The 15,595-nt window shown below is 43.4% G+C and overlaps 1 protein-coding gene across 5 annotated transcripts in view; it reads right to left on the bottom strand.

Annotated features, from left to right (window-relative positions):
• Positions 1 to 15,595, bottom strand: part of LOC105498260 (ASH1 like histone lysine methyltransferase) — a 232,084-nt gene that overhangs the window by 26,737 nt on the left and 189,752 nt on the right. For all 5 annotated transcript variants that reach the window (XM_071083894.1, XM_071083898.1, XM_071083903.1 and 2 more), the window contains 3 exons: positions 11,662 to 11,868; positions 11,389 to 11,535; positions 1,143 to 1,251 (listed from right to left, as the gene is read on the bottom strand). In XM_071083894.1, coding sequence (XP_070939995.1) covers positions 1,143 to 1,251; positions 11,389 to 11,535; positions 11,662 to 11,868 — 463 coding nt within the window. The remainder of the gene's footprint in view (positions 1 to 1,142; positions 1,252 to 11,388; positions 11,536 to 11,661; positions 11,869 to 15,595) is intronic.

Below are 15,595 nucleotides of genomic sequence, written 5' to 3'. Positions count from 1 at the left end.
CCAGGTTGGCCTTGAACTCCTGGGCTCAAGTGATCCTCCTGCCTCAGCCTCTTGAGTATCTGGGACTATAGGTAAGTATGCACTACTGTGCCCAGGCTCCCATGTAATTCTTCTCTTCCTTTATTCTTTTCTTTTTTTTTTTGAGCTAGAATCTCACTCTGTTGCCCAGGCTGGAGTGCATTGGCGCGATCTCTGCAACCTCCACCTCCTGGGTTCAAGCGATTCTTCTGCCTCAGCCTCATGAGTAGCTGGGACTATAAGTGTGCACCACCATGCCCAGCTGATTTTTGTATTTTTAGTAGAGATGGGGTTTCACCATATTGGTCAGGCTGATCTCAAACTCCCGACCTCGTGATTTGCCTGCCTTGGCCACCCAAAGTGCCGGGATTACAGGTGTGAGCCACCACATCCAACCTCTTTTTCTTTTTTTGTGTTTGAGACAGGGTCTTGCTCTGTTTGACAGGCTGCAGTGCATTGGTGTGGTCCTGGCTCACTGCAACCTCCACCTTCTGGGCTCAAGCAATCTTCCCACCTCAGCCTCCCAAGTAGCTGGGACCACAGGCACGTGCGACCACACTTGGCTAGTTTTTGTATTTTTTTGGTAGGGACAGGGTTTCACCATGTTACCCATGCTGGTCTTGAACTCCTAGACTACAAGCAATCCGCTTGCCTCAGCCTTGCAAAGTGCTGGGATTACAGGAGTGAGTCATAGCGCCTGACCTCCCATATACTTTTTTTTTTTTTTGAGACACAGTTAGTCTGGCTTTGTCACCCAGGCCGGAGTGCAGTGGTGCAATCTCGGCTCAATGTAATGCAACCTCCGCCTCCAGGGTTGAAGCAATTCTCCTGCCTTAGCCTCCAAGAAACTGGGATTACAGGTGCATGTCACCATGTCCAGCTAATCTTTGTATTTTTGATAGATGGGGTTTTGTCATGTTGGCCAGGCTGGTCTTGAAATTCTGAGCTCAAGTGATCTGCCCACATCAGCCTCACAAAGTGCTGGGATTAAAGGTATGAACCAGTGTCCAGCCTCTCACATACTTCTTAATGGCTTCAAGTCAATCATGTTTACTAAAAGCTCATGTTATTACAGCATTGTAAGGGATAAAGTCCAATCTCCCTCTAGGATTTATTATTCTTACCTGTTTTTCCACATTGAAGGAATGAAAGTTATAATCATAAGTGAGTTCAGTCCCAGCTGGCATATCTTTAAGAGCATAGAGTCCAATCCGGTATACTCCATTAACAGACCTGTAAAGAGAGAAAACAGTTATAAAGGCTGGATTTTTTTTTTCTTTTTTTTTGAGACAGAGCGTCCTCTGTTGCCCAGGCTGGAGTGCAGTGGTGTGATCTCAGTTCACTGCAAGCTCTGCTTCCCCAGTTCAAGTGATTTTCCTGCCTCAGCCTCCTGAGTAGCTGGGATTACAGGCGTAAGCCACCACACCTGGCTAATTTTCGTATTTTTAGTAGAGACGGGGTTTCACCATGTTGGCCAGGCTGGTCTTGAACTCCTGACCTCAAGTGATCTGCCCGCCTCGGCCTCCCAAAGTGCTAGGATTACAGGCATGAGCCACCAAGCCCGGCCTCCACTTTCAATCTCTTTTCTATCCTTGGCAGCCTGTATAATACTGCCAGAGTAAGAATCCTAAATAATTTTTCTTGAAGACATGGTCTGTGTTGTCAATTAGGCTTTAAGTTTTCCTGCTTGGTATTCAGAGTCCTTCTAAATTATGGCTCACCTGTAATCCCAGCACTTTGGGAGGTTGAGGTGGGAGGATCACCTGAGGCCAAGAGTTCGAGACCAGACCAGCGCGGTAGCTCACGCCTGTAATCCTAGCACTTTGGGAGGCCTAGGCAGGTGGGTCACCTGAGGTCAGGAGTTTGAGACCAGTGCAGCTGACATGGCAAAACTGTCTCTACTAAAAACATAAAAATTAGCCGGGCAAGGCCACACGCGGTGGCTCACACCTGTAATCCCAGCATTTTGGGAGGCTGAGGGCAGATCACAAGGTCAGGAGTTCAAGACCAGCCTGGCCAACACAGTGAAACCCTGTCTCTACTAAAAATACAAAAATTGGCCGGGCACAGTGGCTCAAGCCTGTAATCCCAGCACTTGGGAGGCCGAGGCAGGCGGATCACAAGGTCAGGAGATCGAGACCATCCTGGCTAACATGGTGAAACCCCGTCTCTACTAAAAATACAAAAAAATTAGCCAGGCATGGTGGCGGGCGCCTGTAGTCCCAGCTACTCGGGAGGCTGAGGCAGGAGAATGGCATGAACCCAGGGGGCGGAGCTCGCAGTGAGCCGAGATGGCGACACTGCACTCTAGCCTGGGCGACAGAGCAAGACTCTGTCTCAAAAAAAAACAAAAAACAAAAAACAAAAACAAAAACAAAAATTAAGGCCGGGTGGGGTGGCTCACATCTATAATCCCAGCACTTTGGGAGGCCGAGGCAGGCAGATCATGAGGTCAGGAGTTTGAGACCAGTTTGACCAATATGGTGAAACCCCATCTCTACTAAAAACACGAAAATTAGCTGGGCATGGTGGCGTGCACCCATAATCCCAGCTACTCAGGAGGCTGAGGCAGGAGAATCGTTTGAACCCGGGAGGCAGAGGTTGCAGTGAGTCAAGATTGCACCACTGCACTCCAGCCTGGGCGACAGAGTGAGACTCCATCACACACACACACACACACACACACACACACACACACACACACAAGCCAGGCATGGTGGCATGTGCCTATACTCCCAGCTACTCAGGAGGCTGAGGCAGGAGAATCACTTGAACCCAGGAGGCGGAGGTTGCGGTGAGCCGAGATCCCGCCACTGCACTCTAGCCTGGGCAACAGGGCGAGACTCCGTCTCAAGAAAACAAAGAAAGAAACAAAGAAACAAACAAAAACTAGCTGGGCATGGTGGCACATGCCTGTAATCCCAGCTACTTGGGAGGCTGAGGCAGGAGAATGACTTGAATCCCTGAGGTAGAGGTTGCAGTGAGCTGAGATCATGCCACTGCATTCCAGCCTGGGCAACAGAGCGAGACTCAGTCTCAAAAATAAAATTAAAAAAAAAAAAGGCTTTAGTTCACTTATTAAATGAATTAAAATTACTTTTTATGGCTTACCTATACAAATCTTCCAGTTTTACCAATATCTATCACGTGAGTGCCTCTCTTGTTCTATTATACGTAAGGTAATGATCATTTAGTATTTTATGTGTTTTTTTGATTTTTGTGTTTTTGTTTTTTTGCTCTGTCTCCAGGCTGGAGTGCAGTGGCACAATCTCGGCTCACTGCAACCTCCAACTCCCGGGTTCAAGCGATTCTCCTACTTCAGCTTCCTGAGTAGCTGGTGGGACTACGGGCATGTGCCACCACGCCCAGCTAATTTTTCGTATTTTTAGTAGAGACAGGGTTTCACCATATTGGCCAGTATGGTCTCAATCTCCTGAGCTCATGATCCACCCCCCTTGGCCTCCCAAAGTGCTGGGATTACAGGCATGAGCCACCGCGCTCGGCTGTGTTTTAGGAGTTTGTGACTCACCTGGGCAACATAGTGAGACCTTATCTCAATATATTAAAAAAAAAAGAATATAGTCATCATCATTATGGCTAACATTTACTGAGTGTTTTTTATAATATTTTATATTAACTAATTTCATCCTCCTAACAATTATATAAAAATATGTACTATTATTAGTTATTATAGCCCTCATACTACAAATAAGAAAACTGAGTCACATAGAGTTTGAAACTTGCCTAAAGTTACACAGTTAATAAGTTGAGGAATCAAGTTTCAAATTAAGACATTCTGGCTTCAAAATCTTAACTACCATGCCATACTCATAACAAGTTATATCATTAATTCTCAAAGCAATCCTATAGAAAAAAAACCAATCTTACCAGATAGGCATTATGATATCTATTTTATATATGAAGTATATATGCCTCAGGGTTTGTTTATGGTTATATAGCAATTAAGTGGCATTCAAACCCAGGGGATTAAAACCCAGGCCGTTTGACTCCTTAGTTCTTGTCTCCTTACCAGTGTGGAATACATTAAGGGTTAGATCCTGCCCTATTATATGTAACCTTGTCAAAAATTTTTAGTTTTTAGTATTTTTCTTTCCTGAATTCAGAAAGCATTTTTTTAAAAAATTTAATTTAATTTTTTTTTTTTTGAGATGGAGTTTTGCTCTTGTTGCCCAGGCTGGAGTGCAATGGCACGAACTCGGCTCACTGCAACCTCTGCCTCCTGGGTTCAAGCCATTCTCCTGCCTCAGCCTCCCAAGTAGCTGGGATTACAGGCACATGCCACTATGCCTAATTTTGTATTTTTAGTAGAGACAGGGTTTCTCCATGTTGGTCAGGCTGGTCTCCAACTCCTGACCTCTGGTGATCCGCCTGCCTTAGCTTCCCAAAATGCTGGGATTATAGGCGTGAGCCACTGCACCTGGCTAATTTTTATTTTTAAACAGGATCTCACTCTCATACAGGCTGGAGTACAGTGGCGCAATCTCAGCTTGCTGCAACCTCTGCCTCCCTGGCTCAAGCGATCCTCCCACCTCAGCTTCCTGAGTAGCTGGTGGGACTACGGGCATGTGCATGCCAGCTAATTTTTGTAATTTTAGTAAAGACAGGGTTTCGCCATGTTGCCCGGGCTGGTCTCAAACTCCTGAGCTCAGGTGATCTGCCTGCCTTGGCCTCCCAAAGTGCTGTGATTACAGGCATGACCCACTGAGTCCAGCTGCAGAAAGCATTTGAAATGTATACCAGGAGTTGGCAAACTCTGGTCCACAGGCCACTGCTCCCATCTTTGTAAATAAAGTTTTACAGGTACAAAGCCAACAAGCTTGCTGACTACTGATATATACTGTAACTTTTCTTTTGAGACAGTGTTGATCTGTCACCTATCCTCACGCCTGTAATCCCAGCACTTTGGGAGGCCTAGGTGGGCAGATCACTTGAGGTCAGGAGTTCAAGACCAGCCTGGACAACATGGCAAAACACTGTCTCTACTAAAAATATAAAAATTAGCCAGGTGTAGGGACGCATGCCTTTAGTTACAGCTACTCAGGAGGCTGAGGCACGAGAATCGCTTGAACCCAGGAGGTGGAAGTTGTGGTGAGCCAAAATGGCACCACTGCACTCCAGCCTGGGTGACAGAGCAAGGTTCTGTCTCAAAAAAACAAAAACAGAAAACCAAAAAAAGGTATCTTCTGGCCAGGTGTGGTGGCTCATACCTGTAATCCCAGCACTCTGGGAGCCTGAGGAATGAGGACTGCTTGAGCCCAGGAGTTTGAGACCAGCCTGGGCAACATGGCAAAACTCCATCTCTATCAAAATATACAAAAATTAGCCGGGCATGGTGGCATGCGCCTATGGTCCCAGCTACTTGGGAAGCCGAGGTTGCAGTGAGTCAAGATCGTCCCACTGTACTTCAACCCTGGTGACAGAGTGAGACCCTGTCTCCAAAAAAAGGGGGGAAAAGATATCTTCTAGTTGATGTTCTTGCATAAGTCTGGCATAAACACTCATTTCCGTTGGGGACATACTTAGGACTAGAGTTGCTAGTTTACTGGATACGTTTAGCTTTGGTAGGTTGTGCCATTTTTTGAAAGTGTGTATACCAATTTACACTTCTACCAGCAAATCTAAGAGCATTTATGCTGCTCTACCCTTGCCAATACTGTCAGTCTTTAATTTTTGACATTTTGGAGGGTATGTAGTGGTTTTCCAATTTAGTTTAATATTTCCCCTAATAACTGTATCTAACATATTAAGTGCTTCTGTATATTTATTGACCACTTTTATATTCTTTTTTAAAGTATCTATTCTTTTACCTATTTTAAAGACTGGATTGTCAGGTCCAGCTTGGTGGCTCACACTTGTAATCCCAACACTTTGGAAGGCTGAATCGGGCTGATTTATTGAGTCTAGGAGTTGAAGACCAGCCTGGCCAACATGGTACAACCCTGTCTCTATAAAAAATACAAAAAAATTAGCCAGGCATGGTGGTGTATGCCTGTAGTCGCAGCTACTCAGGAGGCTGAGGCAGGTGAATGGCTTGAACCTGGGAGGAGGAGGCTGCAGTGAGCCAAGATCATACCACTGTACTCCAGCTCTGTCTTAAAAAAAAAAAGGGCTGCTCTGCGCCTATGGAGTAGCCGTTATTTTATGCCTTGACTTTCTTAATAAACTTGCTTTCATTTTATTCTATGGACCCATCTTTAATTCTTTCTTGTGCAAAATCCAAGAACCCTCCCTTGGAGTCTGGATCAGAACCCCTTTCCGGCATCTTTCTGGCGACCACAAAGGGATGATACTTAGGGGACCCACGACCCAAAGGAAATAGACTGCAACAATGATTGGCTGACTTTTGAGTCAAGCAAACTTTTGAGTTATTGACAGCTTTGTGTTTTTTTTTGAGATGGAGTTTTGCTCTTGTTGCTCAAGCTGGAGTGCAGTGACACAATCTCAGCTCACTGCAACCTCCACCTCCTGGGTTCAAACGATTCTCCTGCCTCAGCCTCCTGAATAGCTAGGACTACAGGTGTACGCCACTATGCCTAGCTGATTTTTTAATGTATTTTTAAGAGATGGGGTTTCACCATTTTGGCCAGGCTAGTCTCGAACTCCTGACCTCAGGTGATCCACCTGCCTCAGCCTCCCAAAGTGCTGGGATTATAGGCATAAGCCACCATGCCCGGCATATTGACAGATCTTAACAATTGAGTAAAACTCCTGTGAACAAAATTTGAAGCATGTTTGTTTCTCTCTACCTGATTTCTCCAAAATCTGGAAACCAGTTGACACAACTGGAGAAACTGGTTATTTTACCAAGGCTTTGATTGGAATGGAGTGCTTTATATTAAGGAACCAAACTTGGCTGAGAGAGCCAATAAAAGCCGCTTGGGAAAACTGGCGTCATACTTTTTCCACACAGTCCCTGTACAGGGTTCCTGACCTGTGATATCACCTTTTGTCAGAACTATGAATGGCCCTTACTCATACTGATGCTTTATGACTGAGCTCTTCTCTACGACTTGGATACAAGAGACCCTAATAGGCAGGAATATCATCACCCTTATTCAACCTGAAGAAACTGCTAAAGATGGATCTTTATCCCTGTTTACCCCTGAGGATTAAGGGTTCTCTTATAAAAGGGAGGGGGAAAATGTCAGAAGCATTTAAACCAGAGCGACTCCATCTTGTATAGAGGTTGGGTAAAATTAGGCTGAGATCTGTTGGGTTGCATTCCCAGTAGGTTAAGCATCCTTAGTTACAGGATAAGATAGGAGGTTGGCCAAAATACAGGTCATAAAGGCCTTGCTGACAAAACAGGTTGCAGTAAAGAAGCCGGCCAAAACCCACCAAAACCAAGATGGCAAAGAGAGTGACGTCTGGTCATTCTCACTACTACACTCCCATCAGTGCTATGACAGTTTACAAACACTATAGCAACGTCAGGAAGTGACCCTATATGGTCTAAAAATTGAAGAAACCCTTAGGTCTGGGAACTGTCCACCACTTTCCCAGAAAACTCATGTATACTCCACCCTAAGCATATAATCTATAAAGAACCATAAAGATGGGCAACCAGCAGCCCTTGGGGCTGCTCTGTTTATGGAATAGCCTTTCTTTTCTTTTATTCCTTTACTTTCTTAACAAACTTCCTTTCTTTTTTTTTTCTTTTTTTTTTTTTTTGAGACTGAGTCTGGCTCTGTCGCCCAGGCTGGAGTGCAGTGGCCGGATCTCAGCTCACTGCAAGCTCCGCCTCCCGGGTTTACGCCATTCTCCTGCCTCAGCCTCCCAAGTAGCTGGGACCACAGGCGCCCGCCACTTCGCCCGGCTAGTTTTTTGTATTTTTTAGTAGAGACGGGGTTTCACCGGGTTAGCCAGGATGGTCTCGATCTCCTGACCTCGTGATCCGCCCGTCTCGGCCTCCCAAAGTGCTGGGATTACAGGCTTGAGCCACCGCGCCCAGCCAACAAACTTCCTTTCACTTAAAAACAAATTTACCAACACTCAACCCTTGAACATCGCATATTTTTCCATTAATTTAGGTCATCTTTATTTTTTCCCAACATCTGACAGCTTCCAGTATAGAGATCCTACAAACTTTCATAAGATTTATTCTTAGGGACTAGTTACAATAGCTTTTATGAAGCTATTGTAAATTGTATTGGTTTTTATTTATTTATTTTGACACGGAATCTTGCTGTGTCGCACAGGCTGGAGTGCAGTGGCGTGATCTTGGCTCACTGTAACCTCTGCCTCCTGGGTTGAAGCAATTCTCCTGCTTCAGCCTCCAATAGCTGGGACTACAGGCATGTGCCACCACAGCCAGCTAATTTTTGTATTTTTAGTAGAGACAGGGTTTCAGTCATCATGTTGGCTAGGGTGGTCTCGAACTCCTGACCTCGTGATCTGCTCTCCTCGGCCTCCCAAAGTGCTGGGATTATAGGCATAAGCCACTGCACCTGGCCTTGTAATAGTTTTTAAATTTCACTTTCTACTTGGTTGTTGCTAATATATTAAAATGTACTCAATACATTAATTTTTATATACTGACCATCTTTCCATTAATCTTACTAAATTCACTTATATCTGTAGTAATTTCCATGTGTATAATAATGTCATCTGTGAATAACGGTAGTTAAATTTTTTTCATTTCTAATCTTTATACTTTTTTCCTTTTCTTATTGTATTGGTTAGAATCTTCAAATGTAAATGTGACAGTGGATATCCTTATTTATGTACAATGGTAGCTAAAGATTTTTAAAAACTGGATGCCCTTTAGCAGATTTGTTAGTTCCTTTTTATTCCTAGTTTGCTGAGTTTTAATTACGAATGAGCACTGAATACCGTTTAATGCTTTTTCTGCTTCTATTGAGACAGTATGTCTTTAGTCTGTTCATGTGATAAAATTACATTGGTTTACACTGATTTTTGAATGTTAAACCAAACAATCTTTTATTCCTGGAATAAACCCCACATAGCCATGATGTATTAACCTTTGTATTTATTGTTAAATTTTATTTGTTGATATTTTATTTAGGATTTTTGTGTCTATGTTCATGGAAGACATTGGCCTATATTTTTTCTTTCTGTTAACATCCTGGTTAGGCTTTAGAAGAAGGTAACGCTAGTTTTATAGAAGCAAAGAGTTTATAAGTGGTACTGCCATTATTTCTTCTTGTCTTCATTTTTTTTAATAGACACAGGGTCTCTGTCACCCACGCTGGAGTGCAGTTGCATCATCACAGAAAACTATAACCTTGAACTTCTGGGCTCAGGCGATCCTCTCACCTCAGTCTCCCAAGTAGCACCATCACACCCAGCTAATATTTAAATTTTATCTTAAAATTTTTGTTGAGACAGGTCTCACCATCTTGCCCAGGCTGGTCTTGAACTCCTGGGCTCAAGCAATCCTCCTACCTCTACCTCCCTAAGTGCTGGGATTGCAGGTGTGAGCCACCACGCCTAGCCTAATTGTTCTTTAAGTATGTGGAAGAATTATCAGTGAAGACATCCGGTTCTCCAGGTTCTTTTGTTAGATATTTTTAGTTATATTTTCAATTTTGGGGGTACATGTGCAGATTTTCTATTTTGTCTTATGTCATGTTTGGAAAGGTATGTTTTTCTTTTTCTTTTTCTTTTGAGACTGAGTCTTGCTCTGTCGCCCAGGCTGGAGTGCAGTGGCGCGATCTTAGCTCACTGCAACCTCCGCCTCGCGGGATCAAGCGATTCTCTGCCACAGCCTCCTGAGTAGCTGGGATTACAAGCGCCCACCACCACGCCCGGCTAATTTTTGTATTTTTGGTAGAGATGGGGTTTCACCATCTTGGCCAGGCTAGTCTTGAACTCCTGACCTCGTGTTCCACCCACCTCGGCTTCCCAAAGTGCTGGGAATATAGGAGTGAGCCACCGTGCCTGGCCGGAATGTTTTTCAAAGAATTTGTTCATTTCGTCTAACTTTTCAAATATAAAGTTGTTCACAGTAATTGATAAACTGTGGCAAATTCACACAAAGAAGTATTAACTCCACATTAAAAAGCAACAAACCACTAATGCATTCAACATGGATGAACTGCAAAAACATGTTTTTAACATGAAAGAGGCCAGACACAAAATAATATATTCACATGAAGTTCTGGAATAGGTAAAACTCATCTGTGGCAATGGAAATCAGATCAGCGCTTGCCTTGGGGGATTGGGAGATCGACTTAAAAGGTAACTTTCTGAAATGATAAAGTGTGTCATATTTTCATAGGGGTGTGGGTTATATGGGTGTATACATTTGAAAAAATTAATGGAAATGTACACTTAAGATCTAGGTATTTCTCTGTATATGAATTATAATTTTTAAAAACTTAACAAAAAACCCCAAAGTTGCTCACAGTATCCTCATATAATCTTTTTAAAATTGTTTTTTAGGTGTGATTTTTTTGCTTCTCAATTAGATGCTAATCATGTTTGAGGAGAAGGGACCTCCATTTACTTATTTTTATTTCTCTTTGTGAGAAATGCACCAGGTATGTAATAAGCATGCAGTAGAGTAGCTGAATGAACTGATATGAGAAGATCCATGTAACACAGTGCCTAGCACATAAGAACTCAATAAATATTAGGTATTATTAATATTATTATTTTTTCGAGATGGAGTCTTGCTTTGTCACCCAGGTTGGAGTACACTGGTGTGATCTCAGCTCACTGCAACCTCAGCCTTCCAAGTTCAAGCAGTTCTCCTGCCTCAGCCTCCCAAGTAGCTGGGATTACAGGTGCACACTACCATGCCTGGCTAAGTTTTGTATTTTTAGTAGAGATGGGTTTCACCATGTTGGTCAGGCTGGTCTCAAACTCTTGACCTCGTGATCCGCCCACCTTGGCCTCCCAAAGTGCTGGGATTACAGGCGTGAGCCAACGCACCCGACCCATTATTATTTTTTATTTCTGATTTTTTCTTGCTGTTTTGTCCAGACTGGCCTCAAACTCCTGGGCTCAAGTGCTCCTCTCACCTCAACCTCTCAAATAGCTGAGACTACAGGCGCATACCACCACCCTGGCTATCATTATTATCATTATTACATTTTTCTAGGACATAAATCCTGAAACTACTTGCATGACAAACAACAAACAAAAACACCAAACAAGCAAAACAAACAAACATAAAAACAAAACACAAATAAAAACAAAAATATCTGTCTGGGAGTGAGAAGTTAGGGTGAAATGAAGCTTACTCTGCCCATGGGATCTGGGGTAGTGGGGAATAGCCTGAGCTGCTTTGTGTAAGCTGACTGACAGTGTGGAAAGATCAATCCCTTGCTGCACTCAATGCCTATTCTGTTGGATTCTTGGCTTCACCTTTTCCTGCTTCCTTACCATTTCTGCATTTCACAATTTGGGTCACAGCTGTGGTTGATGAAGCGGGCCTCATTTCCCATGCGGTAACTGTCAATCACCATCCCACTATCCAGGTTCAGGCAGTAGTGGTCACTGTGATTATGATACTGCTCAATCATCCTGTTCCTAAAGAGAAGATAAATGATTGAAAGGCAATTAAAGAGTAGATGAAAGTAAATTTTGAATCTTCCATTCTCCATTCTAATCTTATACCTTTGCATTTTATTAGAATACCATCATTTACCACTGTACCTGAATTCCTGTTCGCTGACAACCTCCCCTAGGTATTCAATGATGAACTGCCCAGCTTTTAGGGGCTCTTTGGTTCTGATTCCCCAACCTTTTTCCTCAGCTCGAAATCGTTCTAGACATTGCACCCATTCATGCCTTTGTATCCTCTGGTTACAGCATTGCTCGCCACATGGGCAAGTGTTGGGGGAACACTCAGCAAAGATCATTCTAGAAAAAAAAGGAATAACTATACATCAATTTACATGATGCATACCTTGATGCATCCATTTTTAAAGTTTACAAACATTTAAAAATGAATACATGAAATCAATTTTTATTTAATAAAAGTACCCAAATCACTAAGATTAAAATAATAAATGTCAAAAATTAATAATATTCAGAATTTCCAAGTCAGGTTACAAATCCTGAATGCTTCTTGTAAATGATTAAGCTAACTGTCCACTCAGCATCCTGGGTAAACATTGTCATATTTATCTGTTCAAAGAATAAGGCCAGACACGGTGGCTCATTCCTGTAATCCCAGCACTTTGGGAGGCTGAGGTGGGTGGATTACCTGAGGTCAGGAGTTCAAGACTAGCCTGGCCAACATGGTGAAACCCTGTCTCTACTAAAAATACAAAAATTAGCTGGGTGTAGTGGTGTGTGCCTGTAATTCCAGCTACTTGGGAGGCCGAGGCAGGAGAGTCCCTTGAACCTGGGAGGTGGAGGTTGCAGTGGGCAGAGATCGCACCACGGCACTCCAGCCTGGGCAACAGAGTGAGATTCCATCTCAAAATAAATAAATAAATAAATAAATAAATAAATAACTGTGATCCAAAGAAGAATCAGTAATTTGATGATGATTTCACTGCACTCTTATTTTGAAGCACTCATGCCTATTTACTGATTTTAAAAAAATTGTGGTAAAATACCTAATTTACTTTTCTTTTCTTTTTTTTGAGATGGAATCAGGCTCTGTTGCCCAGGCTGGAGTGTACTAGCACAATCTCGGCTCACTGCAAACTCCACTTTTCAGGTTCAAGTGATTCTCCTGCCTCAGCCTCCCAAGTAGCTGGGCTTACAGATGTGCGACACTGTGCCCAGCTATTTTTTGCATTTTCAGTAGAGACAGGATTTTACCATGTTGGCCAGGCTGGTCTCAAACTCCTGACCTCAGGTGATCCGCCCGCCTCAGCATCCCAAAGTGCTGGGATTACAGGCTTGTGAACCACTGCACCCGGCCCCTAATTTACTCTTATTTTATTTATTATTTTTGAGACGGAGTCTCACTCCATTGCCCAGGCTGCAGTGCAGTGGCATGATCTCAGCTCACTGCAATCTCTGTCTTCCAGGTTCAAGCAATTCTACTGCCTTAGGCTCCCGGGTATCTGGGATTATAGGCGCATACCACCACACCCGGGTAATTTTTGTATTTTTAGTAGAGATGGGGTTTCACCATGTTGGCCGGGCTGGTCTTGAACTCCTGACCTCAAATGATCCACCCACCTCAGCTTCCCAAAGTGCTGGGATTAGTGGCGTGAGCCACTGCACCTGGCCAGTTTTGTTTTGTTTTTTAAAATTTATTTTTATTTTTATTTTTTTTTGAGGCAAAGTCTCGCTCTGTCACCCAGGCTTGAGTGCAGTGACGCGATCTCGCTCACTGCAACCTCTGCCTCCTGGATTCAAGGGATTCTCCTGCCTCAGCCTCCCAAGTAGCTGGGATTACAGGCATGCACCACTATGCCCAGCTAATTTTTGTATTTTTAGTAGAGACGAGGTTTTGTCATGTTGGCCAGGCTGGTCTCGAACGCCTGGCCTCAAGTGATCCACCCACCTCAGCCTCTCAAAGTTCTGGGATTACAGGCACAAGCCATTGTGCCCAGCCTTTTGTTTTAATTAAAGAGGGGAAGTCTCCCTCTGTCACCCAGACTGGGGTACAGTGGCCTGATCACAGCCTACTGTAGCCTCAAACTCCTTGGCTCAAGGGATCCATCCTACCTCGGCCTCCTGAGTAGGTGGGATTACAGGCATGAACTATCACACCCGGCCTTAACCATTTTTAAGAGTACAATTCAGTGACATTAGGTATATTTGCTGCTGTTGTATTACAGGAATTTTGTATTACGTTAATTGAAATGACATTTCCAGGCTATATGACTAGCTGAACTCATAATAGTTAGTGAATTAACAAGTTAAAAATTCTAGCCGGGTGCAGTGGCTCATGCCTGTAATCCCAGCACTTTGGGGGGCAGAGGCAGGAGGATCACGTGAGGTCGGGAGTTCGAGAGCAGCCTGGCCAACGTGGCAAAACCTCGTCTCTACTAAAAATACAAAAATTAGCCGGGCATGATGGTGTGTGCCTCACTGCAATGTCTGCCATACACGTTCAAGAGATTCTCCTGTCTCAGCCTCCCGAGTAGCTGGGACTATAGGCACATGCCACCATGCCCAGCTAATGTTTTATATTTTTGGTAAAGATGGGGTTTTTCCATTTTGCCCAGGCTGGTCACAAACTCCTGGACTCAAGTGATCTGCCCACCTTGGCCTTCGAAAATGCTGGATTACAAGCATAAGCCAACATGCCTGGCCTTAAGCATGATTAAAACAAGGAATGATCAAGAAAATAATCGTCAAAATATCATGTTATGTTTATAATCATAATTTTAAAGGCCGGGCATGGTAGCTCATGCCTGTAATCCCAGCACTTTGGGGGGCAGAGGTGGGAGGATCACGTGAGGTCAGGAGTTTGAGACCAGCCTGGCCAACACGGCGAAACCTCGTCTCTACTAAAAATACAAAAATTAGCCAGGTGTGGTGGCAACTGTAATCCCAGCTACTTGGGAGGCTGAGGTAGGAGAATTGCTTGAACCTGGGAGGCAGAGGCTGCAATGAGCTGAGATGGTGCCACTGCACTCCAGCCTGGGTGACACAGCGAGACTCTGTGTCTCAAGAAAAAAGAAAAAAAATTAAGTTTTGTAAAGAAAATATGTAAGTTTATACCTTAAAGTACTTTCAGAGTGATTTGAGTTATTCTTCACAAAAATACCACCACGATTCTAAAGGGCACACGGCACACAGTATCAAATCATATAAATAGGAAGCAGAGAAAGTATCGACTGGATTATTCTTCAATTTAAGATAATCAGCTTCAGCTGTAAAGAAGGCAGTGCTGTAACATCAAATTCAACCACCTTTAACTCTTCCTTTTGCTGACTTCTTTGGTACATGAATATTATTGAACACCCCTCTTGAAACGTCTTCCTTTTTTGGCTTTCTTTATTTTTTATGATACTGGATTTCCCACCTTGCCAATAACAATTCCTGTCTTTTCTGGTAGAAATCCATTTTTCCTCTACCATATTCCTTTTCTCTAGAGAGCTCATCTATAATCATGGCTTCAAATGTAACCTCTAATTCATAATATTCCACACCTATATTTTCTTTTTTTTTTTTTTTTTTTTGACACAGGGTCTCACTCTGTCACCCAGCCTGGAGTACAGTGGCATGATCACAGCTTACTGCAGTCAGGCTCAAGCGATCCTCCTACCTTAGCCTCCCAAGTAGCTGGGACTGCAGGCGTGCACCACCATGACTGCTAACTTTTGTATGTTTTGTAGAGATGGGGTTTTGTCACGTTGCCCAGGCTGGTCTCAAACTCCTGACCTCAAATGATCTGCCCACCTCAGCCTCCCAAACTGTTGGGATTACAGACGTGAGTCACTGTGCTTCGCTGGCACCAAGTATTTTCATAATACCTAATAACACATACTATAAACTGCATACGGATTAAAAAAAAAAAAAACAACCCTGAAGTATAAATAAAAGAGTGCTCAGATAAGAGAGATTTAAATTTTAAAAGATTTCTTCCAGGGAATAATCATTCAGAGGTTACTGAAAATTTGTCTAGAGTTCAAGGCGTTGAAATATATTCCCCATTTGTTTTGATAACCAGAAT

Source organism: Macaca nemestrina, chromosome 1 (genome assembly GCF_043159975.1).
Source record: "Macaca nemestrina isolate mMacNem1 chromosome 1, mMacNem.hap1, whole genome shotgun sequence".
Taxonomy (NCBI): domain Eukaryota; kingdom Metazoa; phylum Chordata; class Mammalia; order Primates; family Cercopithecidae; genus Macaca; species Macaca nemestrina.
Note: the sequence above shows the minus strand (reverse complement) of the source record. Positions and strands in the feature narration are given on the sequence as shown.